Source organism: Cherax quadricarinatus, chromosome 10 (genome assembly GCF_038502225.1).
Source record: "Cherax quadricarinatus isolate ZL_2023a chromosome 10, ASM3850222v1, whole genome shotgun sequence".
Taxonomy (NCBI): Eukaryota; Metazoa; Arthropoda; class Malacostraca; order Decapoda; family Parastacidae; genus Cherax; species Cherax quadricarinatus.
Window position 1 is genome coordinate 31,028,563 of NC_091301.1, and position 20,926 is coordinate 31,049,488.

At 50.0% G+C, this 20,926-nt stretch overlaps 1 protein-coding gene across 2 annotated transcripts in view; it reads left to right on the forward strand.

Moving 5' to 3' along the window:
* Nucleotides 1–20,926, forward strand: part of LOC128705682 (prolyl endopeptidase FAP) — a 593,907-nt gene that overhangs the window by 435,109 nt on the left and 137,872 nt on the right. For both annotated transcript variants that reach the window (XM_070083750.1, XM_070083751.1), the window contains exon 4: nucleotides 11,158–11,356. In XM_070083750.1, coding sequence (XP_069939851.1) covers nucleotides 11,158–11,356 — 199 coding nt within the window. The remainder of the gene's footprint in view (nucleotides 1–11,157; nucleotides 11,357–20,926) is intronic.

A 20,926-nucleotide genomic window follows, 5' to 3' on the forward strand; every position in this document is an offset into this window, starting at 1 on the left:
AGTGATAATATACGTCACTGAACCAACACAACAACAGTGATAACATACGTCACTGAACCAACACAACAACAGTGATAACATACGTCACTGAACCAACACAACAACAGTGATAACATACGTCACTGAACCAACACAACAACAGTGATAATATACGTCACTGAACCAACACAACAACAGTGATAACATACGTCACTGAACCAACACAACAACAGTGATCATATATGTCACTGAACCAACACAACAACAGTGATCATATACGTCACTAAACCAACACAACAACAGTGATAACATAAGTCACTGAACCAACACAACAACAGTGATTACATAAGTCACTGAACCAACACAACAACAGTGATAATATACGTCACTGAAGCAACACAACAACAGTGATAACAAGCATCCCTGAACCAACATAACAACAGTGACAAAAGTGATAACATACGTCACTGAACCAACACAACAACAGTGATAACAAGCATCACTGAACCAACATAACAACAGTGATAATATACGTCACTGAACCAACACAACAACAGTGCCAACATACGTCACTGAACAAACACAACAACAGTGATAATATACGTCACTGAACCAACACAACAACAGTGCCAACATACGTCACTGAACAAACACAACAACAGTGATAATATACGTCACTGAACAAACACAACAACACTGCCTATATACGTCACTGAACAAACACAGCAACAGTGACAACAGACATCACTGAACCAACAACAACAGTGACAACACTACAGCTGGTGCAGTCAACACAACAGTGACAACAGACTTCACTGAACCAACAACAGTGACAACACTACAGCTGGCGCAGTCAACACAACAACAGTGACAACACTACAGCTGGCGCAGTCAACACAACAACAGTGACAACAGATATCACTGAACCAACAACAGTGACAACACTACAGCTGGCGCAGTCAACACAATAACAGTGACAACAGACATCACTGAACCAACAACAGTGACAACAGACATCACTGAACCAACAACAGTGACAACACTACAGCTGGCGCAGTCAACACAATAACAGTGACAACAGACATCACTGAACCAACAACAGTGACAACAGACATCACTGAACCAACAACAGTGACAACACTACAGCTGGTGCAGTCAACACAAGGATAAAAGCAACAACACTACAGCTGGCGCAGTCAACACAAGGATAAAAGCAACAACACTACAGCTGGTGCAGTCAACACAAGGATAAAAGCAACAACACTACAGCTGGTGCAGTCAACACAAGGATAAAAGCAACAACACTACAGCTGGCGCAGTCAACACAAGGATAAAAGCAACAACACTACAGCTGGTGCAGTCAACACAAGGATAAAAGCAACAACACTACAGCTGCAGCCAACACAAGGATAAAAGCAACAACACTACAGTCAACACAAGGATAAAAGCAACAACACTACAGCTGGTGCAGTCAACACAAGGATAAAAGCAACAACACTACAGCTGGTGCAGTCAACACAAGGATAAAAGCAACAACACTACAGCTGGTGCAGTCAACACAAGGATAAAAGCAACAACACTACAGCTGGTGCAGGCAACACAAGGATAAAAGCAACAACACTACAGCTGGTGCAGTCAACACAAGGATAAAAGCAACAACACTACAGCTGGTGCAGTCAACACAAGGATAAAAGCAACAACACTACAGCTGGTGCAGGCAACACAAGGATAAAAGCAACAACACTACAGCTGGTGCAGGCAACACAAGGATAAAAGCAACAACACTACAAGGATAAAAGCAACAACACTACAGCTGGTGCAGTCAACACAAGGATAAAAGCAACAACACTACAGCTGGTGCAGCCAACACAAGGATAAAAGCAACAACACTACAGCTGGTGCAGCCAACACAAGGATAAAAGCAACAACACTACAGCTGGTGCAGTCAACACAAGGATAAAAGCAACAACACTACAGCTGGTGCAGGCAACACAAGGATAAAAGCAACAACACTACAGCTGGTGCAGCCAACACAAGGATAAAAGCAACAACACTACAGCTGGTGCAGGCAACACAAGGATAAAAGCAACAACACTACAGCTGGTGCAGTCAACACAAGGATAAAAGCAACAACACTACAGCTGGTGCAGTCAACACAAGGATAAAAGCAACAACACTACAGCTGGTGCAGTCAACACAAGGATAAAAGCAACAACACTACAGCTGGTGCAGGCAACACAAGGATAAAAGCAACAACACTACAGCTGGTGCAGTCAACACAAGGATAAAAGCAACAACACTACAGCTGGTGCAGCCAACACAAGGATAAAAGCAACAACACTACAGCTGGTGCAGCCAACACAAGGATAAAAGCAACAACACTACAGCTGGTGCAGCCAACACAAGGATAAAAGCAACAACACTACAGCTGGTGCAGTCAACACAAGGATAAAAGCAACAACACTACAGCTGGTGCAGCCAACACAAGGATAAAAGCAACAACACTACAGCTGGTGCAGTCAACACAAGGATAAAAGCAACAACACTACAGCTGGTGCAGCAGCCAACACAAGGATAAAAGCAACAACACTACAGCTGGTGCAGGCAACACAAGGATAAAAGCAACAACACTACAGCTGGTGCAGGCAACACAAGGATAAAAGCAACAACACTACAGCTGGTGCAGGCAACACAAGGATAAAAGCAACAACACTACAGCTGGTGCAGGCAACACAAGGATAAAAGCAACAACACTACAGCTGGTGCAGCCAACACAAGGATAAAAGCAACAACACTACAGCTGGTGCAGCCAACACAAGGATAAAAGCAACAACACTACAGCTGGTGCAGTCAACACAAGGATAAAAGCAACAACACTACAGCTGGCGCAGTCAACACAAGGATAAAAGCAACAACACTACAGCTGGTGCAGCCAACACAAGGATAAAAGCAACAACACTACAGCTGGTGCAGTCAACACAAGGATAAAAGCAACAACACTACAGCTGGATGCAACAACACTACAGCTGGTGCAGCCAACACAAGGATAAAAGCAACAACACTACAGCTGGTGCAGTCAACACAAGGATAAAAGCAACAACACTACAGCTGGTGCAGGCAACACAAGGATAAAAGCAACAACACTACAGCTGGTGCAGGCAACACAAGGATAAAAGCAACAACACTACAGCTGGTGCAGCCAACACAAGGATAAAAGCAACAACACTACAGCTGGTGCAGTCAACACAAGGATAAAAACAAATATAAATAAACTACTTTTATCCAGAATATTTATTTAAGTGGAGACGAGAACAAATTAACGAGAACTAACAAGACGAATGAACTCATTCATCAGTTACACATTACACTGAGATTGTTCTAAAATTAACTATAATAATACAAGGTAAGTGAGTTAACAAGTGAGTGGGTGAGGTCAGTCTCTGGCTGGGACTCATCTCCTCACCTCACTCATGATAATCAAGTGTGAATTAACATTATTTTCTTGACATATTTTCCATTATTATTGCATCATTTGTTTAATATATTCTCATTCTACACTGGCTAATTTCTGGTATTATATTACAACGTAATATAATAAAATAAGTAATGTAATACGTTTATAGTCTTATTGCTAAGTAATGTAACACTTTAAACTGATTAACCTTGATAAAATCAATATTTTTAAAACAAGAAAGATTTAATTCAAATGTTCATTTAACTTCAGTTTTTTTTATAAGTGGGGAAAGTGGGGAATCATAACTATAATTTTAGTAAATGATCTTCAGCTGTTTTTTTTTTTGTGTAAATATTATGACCAAGACTAGGATAGTTAAGGCTACGGTGGAACTTCTTCAACATTACTCACTACTTTAATCCCTTAAATAGGGACTGAAGAAAATTCTCAGTGCATATACATAGATACACAGCGACGTATACATTAATCGAGAGATCAAATACACTCTCCCTGCGTATATAATCTTTTATTTTTACAGTCTAATTTTATGTATGTAATGTATATTATGTAGTGTGTATGTATTAGGATGTAACCCAGACAGTTTACTATGAGCTTAGTATGGAACTGTTAACTATATCATCCTACAAAACAATACTTAAAATACCGTAATATAACATGATATAGTATAATGTATAATATTATGGAGTGTTTGATACCTTCTTATGGTTCTCTCACACAGATGTTCTTCCAGTAGTATTTTATAAATACATCATATCTGACCTTCATATACTGTTTCCATCAATTTCAACGTAAATTATAAACAACGCCCTTTAAAACGTCGGTCCATTCATCTCAAAACTCCAGACAGTCGCGTTAGCCACTGGACCAGCTAGCCACAATAAGATTCGTCCAACTAGGTATATTTCTACACCATAGGCACCACTGTGACCACAAATGCATTTGTGGTCACAGTGGTGCCTATACTAACCTTCCTATGGTGTAGAAATATACCTAGTTGGACGAATCTTATTGTGGCTAGCTGGTCCAGTGGCTAACGCGACGGTCTGGAGTTTTGAGACTCTCTGACCGCGGGTTCAATCCCGCCCGTGGTATGGTCCATTCATCATTTGTATCATCACTGTTCATTACAAGAAAAGTTTTGAACTGTACTCAACATTTCCGTGAATAATCGGTCAAGAAACCAGAAATACTTGTCTCGTCAATGTACGTCAAGTGTTCAACAAGTTTCTCAGCTTTGAAAGCTGATAAATTAGACTCGTGGGCAACACTTGGGTATCTTTATTGTGGAAACATTTCGCCACACAGTGGCTTCATCAGTCCAATACGAAGAAGAAAAGTGACGACAAGAGGGAGATTTAGGTAATCATTCACTCAGCATGGAGTCAATATAGTCAGTCCATCGATCTTGTGTGATTCAGAGAACCCATTTGAACTAAAACATTATCAGAACGCGAACAAGAGTACATATATGAACATTACTCATCATGATAACATCCAACGTTGTTATATATTATTTTTTTTAACGCTTCGGCCACTTCCCACCGAGGCAGACTGACCCGAAAAAAGAAGAAACACTTTCATCATCACTCACTCCGTCACTGTCCTGCCAGAGGCGTGTTGATACCAAAGTTCAAAGACTACAATACATCTCCAGCCGTCCTTCAACAGTCAGGCACTGTACTTCCCAACTCCAGTACATTGCCTGTACTCATGTTATAATATAATTTATTTCACTTATATAATACAATTTACGAGCGGTATATACTAGAGTAATAACTGGTCGACGATCATTGTACTTAAACATCAACTATTACTCACACTTTGGAATGGATTAATTCAAATAAATTGGATTTGATTTTTCTTATTATTGATGAAATCACCTTGATAGATTCTGTAATAGCATAAATTCGATAATTTCCCGTAGCTACACCACAAATGTGCAACCACAGATGTCTCGGCAGTTTATAATTGCTTTTATTGCGTATTCTGAGTGTCTTATATGTAAATATTGTCTCCATCCACTGTCTTCTTTAGTCACTCAAACATAACAGAAATCTCGGTTACAGGAAAATTATGAATCTAGTCTTACTAAAATTTTAACGAAAAATATGAATCTGGTCTTACTAAAAAATTTTACGAAGATTGGACAAATGATGATTTGCTTGTCTTGACGATGGCGTATTAGACGCTGAACCTATCATCTCATAATTATCCTCTCAGAGGTGTAAGACATGCGTGTGTATGTGTACTTATACACCAAGATTGCTTGACACCAGAAACATGATGTATTATTAGCACGTATATACTTGCATTATTGCTTGCTTTATTACCACGTAAAGTATTAATTCTTTGATGCATTGTATACGAGCCTTAAAGCTAAGCTTTAAATTACACAATTTTAGTTAGTATAATGCACGACATAAATATTTATATGAAACACAGACTCAAAACAAAATAGCTTCCTTTGGCAGAATAAATCACAGTATCCCAGCTGAAACGAAAACATGAACCCATAAACCGAAAATTAAAACTGGTCCAAATTTAAGGTTGAAGCCAGGCTAGCCAGCACTCTCCTTGCCCTGGCTAGCCAGCACTCTCCTTGCCCTGGCTAGCCAGCACTCTCCTTGCCCTGGCTAGCCAGCACTCTCCTTTCCCTGGCTAGCCAGCACTCTCCTTGCCCTGGCTAGCCAGCACTCTCCTTGCCCAGGCTGGCCAGCACTCTCCTTGCCCTGGCTAGCCAGCACTCTCCTTGCCCAGGCTAGCCAGCACTCTCCTTGCCCAGGCTAGCCAGCACTCTCCTTGCCCAGGCTAGCCAGCACTCTCCTTGCCCAGGCTAGCCAGCACTCTCCTTGTCCAGGCTAGCCAGCACTCTCCTTGCCCAGGCTAGCCAGCACTCTCCTTGCCCAGGCTAGCCAGCACTCTCCTTGCCCAGGCTAGCCAGCACTCTCCTTGCCCAGGCTAGCCAGCACTCTCCTTGCCCAGGCTAGCCAGCACTCTCCTTGCCCTGGCTAGCCAGCACTCTCCTTGCCCAGGCTAGCCAGCACTCTCCTTGCCCTGGCTAGCCAGCACTCTCCTTGCCCAGGCTAGCCAGCACTCTCCTTGCCCAGGCTAGCCAGCACTCTCCTTGCCCTGGCTAGCCAGCACTCTCCTTGCCCTGGCTAGCCAGCACTCTCCTTGCCCAGGCTAGCCAGCACTCTCCTTGCCCAGGCTAGCCAGCACTCTCCTTGCCCAGGCTAGCCAGCACTCTCCTTGCCCAGGCTAGCCAGCACTCTCCTTGCCCAGGCTAGCCAGCACTCTCCTTGCCCAGGCTAGCCAGCACTCTCCTTGCCCAGGCTAGCCAGCACTCTCCTTGCCCAGGCTAGCCAGCACTCTCCTTGCCCAGGCTAGCCAGCACTCTCCTTGCCCAGGCTAGCCAGCACTCTCCTTGCCCTGGCTAGCCAGCACTCTCCTTACCCAGGCTAGCCAGCACTCTCCTTGCCCAGGCTAGCCAGCACTCTCCTTGCCCAGGCTAGCCAGCACTCTCCTTGCCCAGGCTAGCCAGCACTCTCCTTGCCCAGGCTAGCCAGCACTCTCCTTGCCCAGGCTAGCCAGCACTCTCCTTGCCCTGGCTAGCCAGCACTCTCCTTGCCCAGGCTAGCCAGCACTCTCCTTGCCCTGGCTAGCCAGCACTCTCCTTGCCCAGGCTAGCCAGCACTCTCCTTGCCCTGGCTAGCCAGCACTCTCCTTGCCCAGGCTAGCCAGCACTCTCCTTGCCCAGGCTAGCCAGCACTCTCCTTGCCCAGGCTAGCCAGCACTCTCCTTGCCCTGGCTAGCCAGCACTCTCCTTGCCCAGGCTAGCCAGCACTCTCCTTGCCCTGGCTAGCCAGCACTCTCCTTGCCCAGGCTAGCCAGCACTCTCCTTGCCCAGGCTAGCCAGCACTCTCCTTGCCCTGGCTAGCCAGCACTCTCCTTGCCCTGGCTAGCCAGCACTCTCCTTGCCCAGGCTAGCCAGCACTCTCCTTGCCCAGGCTAGCCAGCACTCTCCTTGCCCAGGCTAGCCAGCACTCTCCTTGCCCAGGCTAGCCAGCACTCTCCTTGCCCAGGCTAGCCAGCACTCTCCTTGCCCTGGCTAGCCAGCACTCTCCTTGCCCTGGCTAGCCAGCACTCTCCTTGCCCTGGCTAGCCAGCACTCTCCTTGCCCTGGCTAGCCAGCACTCTCCTTGCCCAGGCTAGCCAGCACTCTCCTTGCCCTGGCTAGCCAGCACTCTCCTTGCCCTGGCTAGCCAGCACTCTCCTTGCCCTGGCTAGCCAGCACTCTCCTTGCCCTGGCTAGCCAGCACTCTCCTTGCCCTGGCTAGCCAGCACTCTCCTTGCCCTGGCTAGCCAGCACTATCCTTGCCCTGGCTAGCCAGCACTCTCCTTGCCCTGGCTAGCCAGCACTCTCCTTGCCCTGGCTAGCCAGCACTCTCCTTGCCCTGGCTAGCCAGCACTCTCCTTGCCCTGGCTAGCCAGCACTCTCCTTGCCCTGGCTAGCCAGCACTCTCCTTGCCCTGGCTAGCCAGCACTCTCCTTGCCCTGGCTAGCCAGCACTCTCCTTGCCCTGGCTAGCCAGCACTCTCCTTGCCCTGGCTAGCCAGCACTCTCCTTGCCCTGGCTAGCCAGCACTCTCCTTGCCCTGGCTAGCCAGCACTCTCCTTGCCCTGGCTAGCCAGCACTCTCCTTGCCCTGGCTAGCCAGCACTCTCTTTGCCCTGGCTAGCCAGCACTCTCCTTGCCCTGGATAGCCAGCACTCTCCTTGCCCTGGCTAGCCAGCACTCTCCTTGCCCTGGCTAGCCAGCACTCTCCTTGCCCTGGCTAGCCAGCACTCTCCTTGCCCTGGCTAGCTAGCACTCTCCTTGCCCTGGCTAGCCAGCACTCTCCTTGCCCTGGCTAGCCAGCACTCTCCTTGCCCTGGCTAGCCAGCACTCTCCTTGCCCAGGCTAGCCAGCACTCTCCTTGCCCTGGCTAGCCAGCACTCTCTTTGCCCTGGCTAGCCAGCACTCTCCTTGCCCTGGCTAGCCAGCACTCTCGTTGCCCTGGCTAGCCAGCACTCTCCTTGCCCTGGCTAGCCAGCACTCTCCTTGCCCTGGCTAGCCAGCACTCTCCTTGCCCTGGCTAGCCAGCACTCTCCTTGCCCTGGCTAGCCAGCATTCTCCTTGCCCTGGCTAGCCAGCACTCTCCTTGCCCAGGCTAGCCAGCACTCTCCTTGCCCTGGCTAGCCAGCACTCTCCTTGCCCAGGCTAGCCAGCACTCTCCTTGCCCTGGCTAGCCAGCACTCTCCTTGCCCTGGCTAGCCAGCACTCTCCTTGCCCTGGCTAGCCAGCACTCTCCTTGCCCAGGCTAGCCAGCACTCTCCTTGCCCTGGCTAGCCAGCAATCTCCTTGCCCTGGCTAGCCAGCACTCTCCTTGCCCTGGCTAGCCAGTACTCTCCTTGCCCTGGCTAGCCAGCACTCTCCTTACCCAGGCTAGCCAGCACTCTCCTTGCCCTGGCTAGCCAGCACTCTCCTTGCCCTGGCTAGCCAGCACTCTCCTTGCCCTGGCTAGCCAGCACTCTCCTTGCCCTGGCTAGCCAGCACTCTCCTTGCCCTGGCTAGCCAGCACTCTCCTTGCCCTGGCTAGCCAGCACTCTCCTTGCCCTGGCTAGCCAGCACTCTCCTTGCCCTTGCTAGCCAGCACTCTCCTTGCCCTGGCTAGCCAGCACTCTCCTTGCCCTGGCTAGCCAGCACTCTCCTTGCCCTGGCTAGCCAGCACTCTCCTTGCCCAGGCTAGCCAACACTCTCCTTGCCCTGGCTAGCCAGCACTCTCCTTGCCCTGGCTAGCCACCACTCTCCTTGCCCTGGCTAGCCACCACTCTCCTTGCCCTGGCTAGCCAGCACTCTCCTTGCCCTGGCTAGCCAGCACTCTCCTTGCCCTGGCTAGCCACCACTCTCCTTGCCCTGGCTAGCCAGCACTCTCCTTGCCCTAGCTAGCCAGCACTCTCCTTGCCCTGGCTAGCCAGCACTCTCCTTGCCCTGGCTAGCCAGCACTCTCCTTGCCCTGGCTAGCCAGCACTCTCCTTGCCCTGGCTAGCCAGCACTCTCCTTGCCCTGGCTAGCCAGCACTCTCCTTGCCCTGGCTAGCCAGCACTCTCCTTGCCCTGGCTAGCCAGCACTCTCCTTGCCCTGGCTAGCCAGCACTCTCCTTGCCCTGGCTAGCCAGCACTCTCCTTGCCCTGGCTAGCCAGCACTCTCCTTGCCCTGGCTAGCCAGCACTCTCCTTGCCCTGGCTAGCCAGCACTCTCCTTGCCCTGGCTAGCCAGCACTCTCCTTGCCCTGGCTAGCCAGCACTCTCCTTGCCCTGGCTAGCCAGCACTCTCCTTGCCCTGGCTAGCCAGCACTCTTCTTGCCCTGGCTAGCCAGCACTCTCCTTGCCCTGGCTAGCCAGCACTCTCCTTGCCCAGGCAAGCCAGCACTCTCCTTGTCCAGGCTAGCCAGCACTCTCCTTGCCCTGGCTAGCCAGCACTCTCCTTGCCCTGGCTAGCCAGCACTCTCCTTGCCCAGGCTAGCCAGCACTCTCCTTGCCCAGGCTAGCCAGCACTCTCCTTGCCCTGGCTAGCCAGCACTCTCCTTGCCCTGGCTAGCCAGCACTCTCCTTGCCCTGGCTAGCCAGCACTCTCCTTGCCCTGGCTAGCCAGCACTCTCCTTGCCCTGGCTAGCCAGCACTCTCCTTGCCCTGGCTAGCCAGCACTCTCCTTGCCCTGGCTAGCCAGCACTCTCCTTGCCCTGGCTAGCCAGCACTCTCCTTGCCCTGGCTAGCCAGCACTCTCCTTGCCCAGGCTAGCCAGCACTCTCCTTGCCCTGGCTAGCCAGCACTCTCCTTGCCCTGGCTAGCCAGCACTCTCCTTGCCCAGGCTAGCCAGCACTCTCCTTGCCCTGGCTAGCCAGCACTCTCCTTGCCCTGGCTAGCCAGCACTCTCCTTGCCCTGGCTAGCCAGCACTCTCCTTCCCCTGGCTAGCCAGCACTCTCCTTCCCCTGGCTAGCCAGCACTCTCCTTGCCCAGGCTAGCCAGCACTCTCCTTGCCCAGGCTAGCCAGCACTCTCCTTGCCCAGGCTAGCCAGCACTCTCCTTGCCCAGGCTAGCCAGCACTCTCCTTCCCCTGGCTAGCCAGCACTCTCCTTGCCCAGGCTAGCCAGCACTCTCCTTGCCCAGGCTAGCCAGCACTCTCCTTGCCCTGGCTAGCCAGCACTCTCCTTGCCCTGGCTAGCCAGCACTCTCCTTGCCCTGGCTAGCCAGCACTCTCCTTGCCCTGGCTAGCCAGCACTCTCCTTGCCCTGGCTAGCCAGCACTCTCCTTGCCCTGGAGCAGGACATTTACGCAGAGTTCAAAACATTTACCGAGGCAGTATGTCACCATGTAATTAACAAGACACTGGGGAAGGGGAGAGACGTGTATACCTGTGTCCACATACTGTCCATATCACTAGACCTGCCTTTAATATAGCATATACCAAGAGGTGTGTTAAAAAAGACTCAATTTTTCAGTTTTGCTGATGAAAACATTTCGTCCATCCGGCATTTTATTAATTAGAAAAATGCTAAACTCCCTGGTGAGCGAAACGACGTCTCAGTAAAATGCCATGACGCGCATGTTGACTCCTCGTTAACACAGTATATCCTGGGTTAACCTCTCGTGTTCACACTGTCAGGAAGAGGAGGGACCCAAGAGGAACTGGGCCGGCATCTTCATCTCTCTGGGCATCATCACCTTCGTCCTGCTGATGATAACCATCGCTACATTCATCGTGGGGGAGCCCACGCCTGCCTTCTACGGTAGAAGGCTGGTCATTACTGATCTGGAGAACCCAGAGCTCATCGCCTCACCCATGGGTACACAGTGGGTCACAGGTGAGTCACTACCCATGAGTACACAGTGGATCACAGGAGAGTCACTGCCCATGATTACGCAGTGAGTCACATGTAAGTCACTACCCATGAATACACAGTGGGTCACAAGTGAGTCACCACCCATAAGCACACAGTGGGTCAAAGGAGAGTCACTATATATAAGTACAGTGGGTCACAGGTGAGTCACTAACTATGAGTACGCAGTGGGTCGCATGTGAGTCACTATCCATGAATACACAGTGGGTCACAGGTGAGTCACTACCCATAAGCACACAGTGGGTCACAGGTGAGTCACTACCCATAGGTACACAGTGAGTCACAGGTGAGTCACTAACCATGAGTACACACTGGGGCGCAGGTGAGTCACTACCCATAGGTACACAGTGAGTCACAGGTGAGTCACTACCTATGAGTACACAGTGGGTCACATGTGAGTCACTAACCATGAGTACACACTGGGGCGCAGGTGAGTCACTACCCATAGGTACACAGTGAGTCACAGGTGAGTCACTACCTATGAGTACGCAGTAGGTCACATGTGAGTCTACCCATGAGTACACAGTGGGTCACAGGTGAGTCACTACCATAGCTACTCAGTGGGTTACAGGTGAGTGACGAGTGTGTGTGTCTGTCAGCTTACATACACCCAGCAGTGTGTGTGTCTGTCAGCTTACATACACCCAGCAGTGTGTGTGTCTGTCAGCTTACATACACCCAGCAGTATGTGTGTCTGTCAGCGTACATACACCCAGCAGTGTGTGTGTCTGTCAGCTTACATACACCCAGCAGTGTGTGTGTCTGTCAGAGTACATGCACCCAGCAGTGTGTGTGTCTGTCAGCGTACATACACCCAGCAGTGTGTGTGTCTGTCAGCGTACATACACCCAGCAGTGTGTGTGTCTGTCAGAGTACATGCACCCAGCAGTGTGTGTCTATCAGCGTACATACACCCAGCAGTCTGTGTGCCTGTCAGCGTACATACACCCAGCAGTGTGTGTGTCTGTCAGCGTACATACACCCAGCAGTGTGTGTGTCTGTCAGCGTACATACACCCAGCAGTGTGTGTGCCTGTCAGCGTACATACACCCAGCAGTGTATGTGTCTGTCAGCGTACATACACCCAGCAGTGTGTGTGTCTGTCAGCGTACATACACCCAGCAGTGTGTGTGTCTGTCAGCGTACATACACCCAGCAGTGTATGTGTCTGTCAGCGTACATACACCCAGCAGTGTGTGTGTCTGTCAGCGTACATACACCCAGCAGTGTATGTGTCTGTCAGCGGACATACACCCAGCAGTGTGTGTGTCTGTCAGCGTACATACACCCAGCAGTGTGTGTGCCTGTCAGCGTACATACACCCAGCAGTGTATGTGTCTGTCAGCGTACATACACCCAGCAGTGTGTGTGTCTGTCAGCGTACATACACCCAGCAGTGTATGCGTCTGTCAGCGTACATACACCCAGCAGTGTATGTGTCTGTCAGCGTACATACACCCAGCAGTGTGTGTGTCTGTCAGCGTACATACACCCAGCAGTGTGTGTGTCTGTCAGCGTACATACACCCAGCAGTGTATGTGTCTGTCAGCGTACATACACCCAGCAGTGTGTGTGTCTGTCAGCGTACATACACCCAGCAGTGTGTGTGCCTGTCAGCGTACATACACCCAGCAGTGTATGTGTCTGTCAGCGTACATACACCCAGCAGTGTGTGTGTCTGTCAGCGTACATACACCCAGCAGTGTGTGTGTCTGTCAGCGTACATACACCCAGCAGTGTGTGTGTCTGTCAGCGTACATACACCCAGCAGTATATGTGTCTGTCAGCGTACATACACCCAGCAGTGTGTGTGTCTGTCAGCGTACATACACCCAGCAGTGTGTGTGTCTGTCAGCGTACATACACCCAGCAGTGTATGTGTCTGTCAGCGTACATACACCCAGCAGTGTGTGTGTCTGTCACCGTACATACACCCAGCAGTGTGTGTGTCTGTCAGCGTACATACACCCAGCAGTGTACACCCAGCAGTGTGTGTGTCTGTCAGCGTACATACACCCAGCAGTGTGTGTGTCTGTCAGCGTACATACACCCAGCAGTGTGTGTGTCTGTCAGCGTACATACACCCAGCAGTGTATGTGTCTGTCAGCGTACATACACCCAGCAGTGTGTGTGTCTGTCAGCGTACATACACCCAGCAGTGTGTGTGTCTGTCAGCGTACATACACCCAGCAGTGTGTCTGTCTGTCAGCGTACATACACCCAGCAGTGTGTGTGTCTGTCAGCGTACATACACCCAGCAGTGTGTGTGTGTCTGTCAGCGTACATACACCCAGCAGTGTGTGTGTCTGTCAGCGTACATACACCCAGCAGTGTGTGTGCCTGTCAGCGTACATACACCCAGCAGTGTGTGTGTCTGTCAGCGTACATACACCCAGCAGTGTATGTGTCTGTCAGCGTACATACACCCAGCAGTGTGTGTGTCTGTCAGCGTACATACACCCAGCAGTGTGTGTGTCTGTCAGCGTACATACACCCAGCAGTGTGTGTGTCTGTCAGCGTACATACACCCAGCAGTGTGTGTGTCTGTCAGCGTACATACACCCAGCAGTGTGTGTGTGTCTGTCAGCGTACATACACCCAGCAGTGTGTGTGTCTGTCAGCGTACATACACCCAGCAGTGTGTGTGCCTGTCAGCGTACATACACGCAGCAGTGTGTGTGTCTGTCAGCGTACATACACCCAGCAGTGTATGTGTCTGTCAGCGTACATACACCCAGCAGTGTGTGTGTCTGTCAGCGTACATACACCCAGCAGTGTGTGTGTCTGTCAGCGTACATACACCCAGCAGTGTGTGTGTCTGTCAGCGTACATACACCCAGCAGTGTGTGTGTCTGTCAGCGTACATACACCCAGCAGTGTATGTGTCTGTCAGCGTACATACACCCAGCAGTGTATGTGTCTGTCAGCGTACATACACCCAGCAGTGTGTGTGTCTGTCAGCGTACATACACCCAGCAGTGTATGTGTCTGTCAGCGTACATACACCCAGCAGTGTGTGTGTCTGTCAGCGTACATACACCCAGCAGTGTATGTGTCTGTCAGCGTACGTACACCCAGCAGTGTATGTGTCTGTCAGCGTACATACACCCAGCAGTGTGTGTGTCTGTCAGCGTACATACACCCAGCAGTGTATGTGTCTGTCAGCGTACATACACCCAGCAGTGTGTGTGTCTGTCAGCGTACATACACCCAGCAGTGTGTGTGTCTGTCAGCGTACATACACCCAGCAGTGTGTGTGTCTGTCAGCGTACATACACCCAGCAGTGTGTGTGTCTGTCAGCGTACATACACCCAGCAGTGTGTGTGTCTGTCAGCGTACATACACCCAGCAGTGTATGTGTCTGTCAGCGTACATACACCCAGCAGTGTGTGTGTCTGTCAGCGTACATACACCCAGCAGTGTGTGTGTCTGTCAGCGTACATACACCCAGCAGTGTGTGTGTCTGTCAGCGTACATACACCCAGCAGTGTGTGTGTCTGTCAGCGTACATACACCCAGCAGTGTGTGTGTCTGTCAGCGTACATACACCCAGCAGTGTGTGTGTCTGTCAGCGTACATACACCCAGCAGTGTGTGTGTCTGTCAGCGTACATACACCCAGCAGTGTGTGTGTCTGTCAGCGTACATACACCCAGCAGTGTATGTGTCTGTCAGCGTACATACACCCAGCAGTGTGTGTGTCTGTCAGCGTACATACACCCAGCAGTGTATGTGTCTGTCAGCGTACATACACCCAGCAGTGTGTGTGTCTGTCAGCGTACATACACCCAGCAGTGTGTGTGTCTGTCAGCGTACATACACCCAGCAGTGTGTGTGTCTGTCAGCGTACATACACCCAGCAGTGTGTGTGTCTGTCAGCGTACATACACCCAGCAGTGTGTGTGTCTGTCAGCGTACATACACCCAGCAGTGTGTGTGTCTGTCAGCGTACATACACCCAGCAGTGTGTGTGTCTGTCAGCGTACATACACCCAGCAGTGTGTGTGTCTGTCAGCGTACATACACCCAGCAGTGTGTGTGTCTGTCAGCGTACATACACCCAGCAGTGTGTGTGTCTGTCAGCGTACATACACCCAGCAGTGTGTGTGTCTGTCAGCGTACATACACCCAGCAGTGTGTGTGTCTGTCAGCGTACATACACCCAGCAGTGTGTGTGTCTGTCAGCGTACATACACCCAGCAGTGTGTGTGTCTGTCAGCGTACATACACCCAGCAGTGTGTGTGTGTCTGTCAGCGTACATACACCCAGCAGTGTGTGTGTCTGTCAGCGTACATACACCCAGCAGTGTGTGTGTGTCTGTCAGCGTACATACACCCAGCAGCGTACATACACCCAGCAGTGTGTGTGTGTCTGTCAGCGTACATACACCCAGCAGTGTGTGTATCTGTCAGCGTACATACACCCAGCAGTGTATGTGTCTGTCAGCGTACATACACCCAGCAGTGTGTGTGTCTGTCAGCGTACATACACCCAGCAGTGTGTGTGTCTGTCAGCGTACATACACCCAGCAGTGTGTGTGTCTGTCAGCGTACATACACCCAGCAGTGTGTGTGTCTGTCAGCGTACATACACCCAGCAGTGTGTGTGTCTGTCAGCGTACATACACCCCAGTGTGTGTGTCTGTCAGCGTACATACACCCAGCAGTGTGTGTGTCTGTCAGCGTACATACACCCAGCAGTGTGTGTGTCTGTCAGCGTACATACACCCAGCAGTGTGTGTGTGTCTGTCAGCGTACATACACCCAGCAGTGTGTGTGTCTGTCAGCGTACATACACCCAGCAGTGTGTGTGTGTGTCTGTCAGCGTACATACACCCAGCAGTGTGTGTGTCTGTCAGCGTACATACACCCAGCAGTGTGTGTGTCTGTCAGCGTACATACACCCAGCAGTGTGTGTGTCTGTCAGCGTACATACACCCAGCAGTGTGTGTGTCTGTCAGCGTACATACACCCAGCAGTGTGTGTGTCTGTCAGCGTACATACACCCAGCAGTGTGTGTGTCTGTCAGCGTACATACACCCAGCAGTGTGTGTGTCTGTCAGCGTACATACACCCAGCAGTGTGTGTGTCTGTCAGCGTACATACACCCAGCAGTGTGTGTGTCTGTCAGCGTACATACACCCAGCAGTGTGTGTGTCTGTCAGCGTACATACACCCAGCAGTGTGTGTGTGTCTGTCAGCGTACATACACCCAGCAGTGTGTGTGTCTGTCAGCGTACATACACCCAGCAGTGTGTGTGTGTCTGTCAGCGTACATACACCCAGCAGTGTGTGTGTGTCTGTCAGCGTACATACACCCAGCAGTGTGTGTGTCTGTCAGCGTACATACACCCAGCAGTGTGTGTGTCTGTCAGCGTACATACACCCAGCAGTGTGTGTGTCTGTCAGCGTACATACACCCAGCAGTGTGTGTGTCTGTCAGCGTACATACACCCAGCAGTGTGTGTGTCTGTCAGCGTACATACACCCAGCAGTGTGTGTGTCTGTCAGCGTACATACACCCAGCAGTGTGTGTGTCTGTCAGCGTACATACACCCAGCAGTGTGTGTGTCTGTCAGCGTACATACACCCAGCAGTGTGTGTGTCTGTCAGCGTACATACACCCAGCAGTGTGTGTGTCTGTCAGCGTACATACACCCAGCAGTGTGTGTGTCTGTCAGCGTACATACACCCAGCAGTGTGTGTGTCTGTCAGCGTACATACACCCAGCAGTGTAGTGTGTGTCTTTCAGCGTACATACACCCAGCAGTGTGTGTGTCTGTCAGCGTACATACACCCAGCAGTGTGTGTGTCTGTCAGCGTACATACACCCAGCAGTGTGTGTGTCTGTCAGCGTACATACACCCAGCAGTGTATGTGTCTGTCAGCGTACATACACCCAGCAGTGTATGTGTCTGTCAGCGTACATACACCCAGCAGTGTATGTGTCTGTCAGCGTACATACACCCAGCAGTGTGTGTGTCTGTCAGCGTACATACACCCAGCAGTGTGTGTGTCTGTCAGCGTACATACACCCAGCAGTGTGTGTGTCTGTCAGCGTACATACACCCAGCAGTGTATGTGTCTGTCAGCGTACATACACCCAGCAGTGTGTGTGTCTGTCAGCGTACATACACCCAGCAGTGTGTGTGTCTGTCAGCGTACATACACCCAGCAGTGTGTGTGTCTGTCAGCGTACATACACCCAGCAGTGTGTGTGTCTGTCAGCGTACATACACCCAGCAGTGTGTGTGTCTGTCAGCGTACATACACCCAGCAGTGTGTGTGTCTGTCAGCGTACATACACCCAGCAGTGTGTGTGTCTGTCAGCGTACATACACCCAGCAGTGTGTGTGTCTGTCAGCGTACATACACCCAGCAGTGTGTGTGTGTGTCTGTCAGCGTACATACACCCAGCAGTGTGTGTGTCTGTCAGCGTACATACACCCAGCAGTGTGTGTGTCTGTCAGCGTACATACACCCAGCAGTGTGTGTGTCTGTCAGCGTACATACACCCAGCAGTGTGTGTGTGTCTGTCAGCGTACATACACCCAGCAGTGTGTGTGTCTGTCAGCGTACATACACCCAGCAGTGTGTGTGTCTGTCAGCGTACATACACCCAGCAGTGTGTGTGTGTCTGTCAGCGTACATACACCCAGCAGTGTGTGTGTGTCTGTCAGCGTACATACACCCAGCAGTGTGTGTGTGTCTGTCAGCGTACATACACCCAGCAGTGTGTGTGTCTGTCAGCGTACATACACCCAGCAGTGTGTGTGTGTCTGTCAGCGTACATACACCCAGCAGTGTGTGTGTCTGTCAGCGTACATACACCCAGCAGTGTGTGTGTGTCTGTCAGCGTACATACACCCAGCAGTGTGTGTGTGTCTGTCAGCGTACATACACCCAGCAGTGTGTGTGTCTGTCAGCGTACATACACCCAGCAGTGTGTGTGTCTGTCAGCGTACATACACCCAGCAGTGTGTGTGTCTGTCAGCGTACATACACCCAGCAGTGTGTGTATCTGTCAGCGTACATACACCCAGCAGTGTGTGTATCTGTCAGCGTACATACACCCAGCAGTGTATGTGTCTGTCAGCGTACATACACCCAGCAGTGTGTGTGTCTGTCAGCGTACATACACCCAGCAGTGTGTGTGTCTGTCAGCGTACATACACCCAGCAGTGTGTGTGTCTGTCAGCGTACATACACCCAGCAGTGTGTGTGTCTGTCAGCGTACATACACCCAGCAGTGTATGTGTCTGTCAGCGTACATACACCCAGCAGTGTGTGTGTCTGTCAGCGTACATACACCCAGCAGTGTATGTGTCTGTCAGCGTACATACACCCAGCAGTGTGTGTGTCTGTCAGCGTACATACACCCAGCAGTGTATGTGTCTGTCAGCGTACATACACCCAGCAGTGTGTGTGTCTGTCAGCGTACATACACCCAGCAGTGTGTGTGTCTGTCAGCGTACATACACCCAGCAGTGTGTGTGTCTGTCAGCGTACATACACCCAGCAGTGTGTGTCTCTGAGACTATACATCTTGAAGTGTATGTTCCTGTGTATTTCGAGTTGTATATACACCCAACGGTGTATGTCTCAGTGAATATACACAAGTTATTATATGTCTCAGTGAATATACACCGGGTTGTTAAGGAAATTCATTTTACTCAATACACGCCGAGTAGGATATATATATATATATATATATATATATATATATATATATATATATATATATATATATATATATATATATATATATATATATATATATATATATATATATATATATATATATATATATATATATATATATATATATATATATATATATATATCAGAATTTAGCTAAAAAATAGGTCAGCTTTAGTGAGGTTTCTAAGTTAGTATATTTTCATTTTATTATGGGTGTCAGCCGCTGTGGGTGTCATCTACTATGGGTGTTATTAACTATGGGTGTCATCAACTATGGATGTCATCCACTATTCGTGTCATCCACTAGGATGTCATCCACTATGGATGTCATCCACTAAGGTATCATCCACTGTGGGTGTCATCCACTTCGAATGTCATCCACTAAGGTGCCATCCACTGTGGGTGTCATCCACTATGGATGTCATCCACTAAGGTGTCATCCACTAAGGTGTCATTCACTGTGGGTGTCATCCACTATGGGTGTTATTAACTATGGGTGTCATCAACTATGGATGTCATCCACTATTCGTGTCATCCACTAGGATGTCATCCACTATGGATGTCATCCACTAAGGTATCATCCACTGTGGGTGTCATCCACTTCGAATGTCATCCACTAAGGTGCCATCCACTGTGGGTGTCATCCACTATGGATGTCATCCACTAAGGTGTCATCCACTAAGGTGTCATTCACTGTGGGTGTCATCCACTATGGGTGTTATTAACTATGGGTGTCATCAACTATGGATGTCATCCACTATTCGTGTCATCCACTAGGATGTCATCCACTATGGATGTCATCCACTAAGGTATCATCCACTGTGGGTGTCATCCACTTCGAATGTCATCCACTAAGGTGCCATCCACTGTGGGTGTCATCCACTATGGATGTCATCCACTAAGGTGTCATCCACTAAGGTGTCATCCACTGTGGGTGTCATCCACTGTGGGTGTCATCCACTGTGGGTGTCATCCACTATGGATGTCATCCACTAAGGTATCATCCACTGTGGGTGTCATCCACTTCGAATGTCATCCACTAAGGTGCCACCCACTGTGGGTGTCATCCACTATGGATGTCATCCACTAAGGTGTCATCCACTAAGGTGTCATCCACTGTGGGTGTCATCCACTATGGATATCATTCACTATAGTAGTCATTTACTAGGGGTGTCATCTAATATGAATGTCATCTACTATGGATGTCTTCTACTATGGATGTCATCCACTGTGGATGTCATCCACTAAGGTGTCATCCACTAAGGCGTCATCCACTAAGGTGTCATCCACTAAGGCGTCATCCACTAAGGTGTCATCCACTAAGATGTCATTCACTAAGGTGTCATCCACTAAGGTGTCATCCACTAAGGTGTCATCCACTAAGGTGTCATCCACTAAGATGTCATCCACTAAGGTGTCATCCACTAAGATGTCATCCACTAAGGTGTCATCCACTAAGATGTCATTCACTAAGGTGTCATCCACTAAGGTGTCATCCACTAAGGTGTCATCCACTAAGGTGTCATCCACTAAGATGTCATCCACTAAGGTGTCATCCACTAAGATGTCATCCACTAAGATGTCATCCACTAAGATGTCATCCACTAAGATGTCATCCACTAAGATGTCATCCACTAAGGTGTCATCCACTAAGGTGTCATCCACTAAGGTGTCATCCACTAAGATGTCATCCACTAAGATGTCATCCACTAAGATGTCATCCACTATGGGTGTCATCCACTATGGGTGTCATCCACTATGGGTGTCATCCACTACGGGTGTCATCCACTATGGGTGTCATCCACTATGGGTGTCATCCACTATGGGTGTCAT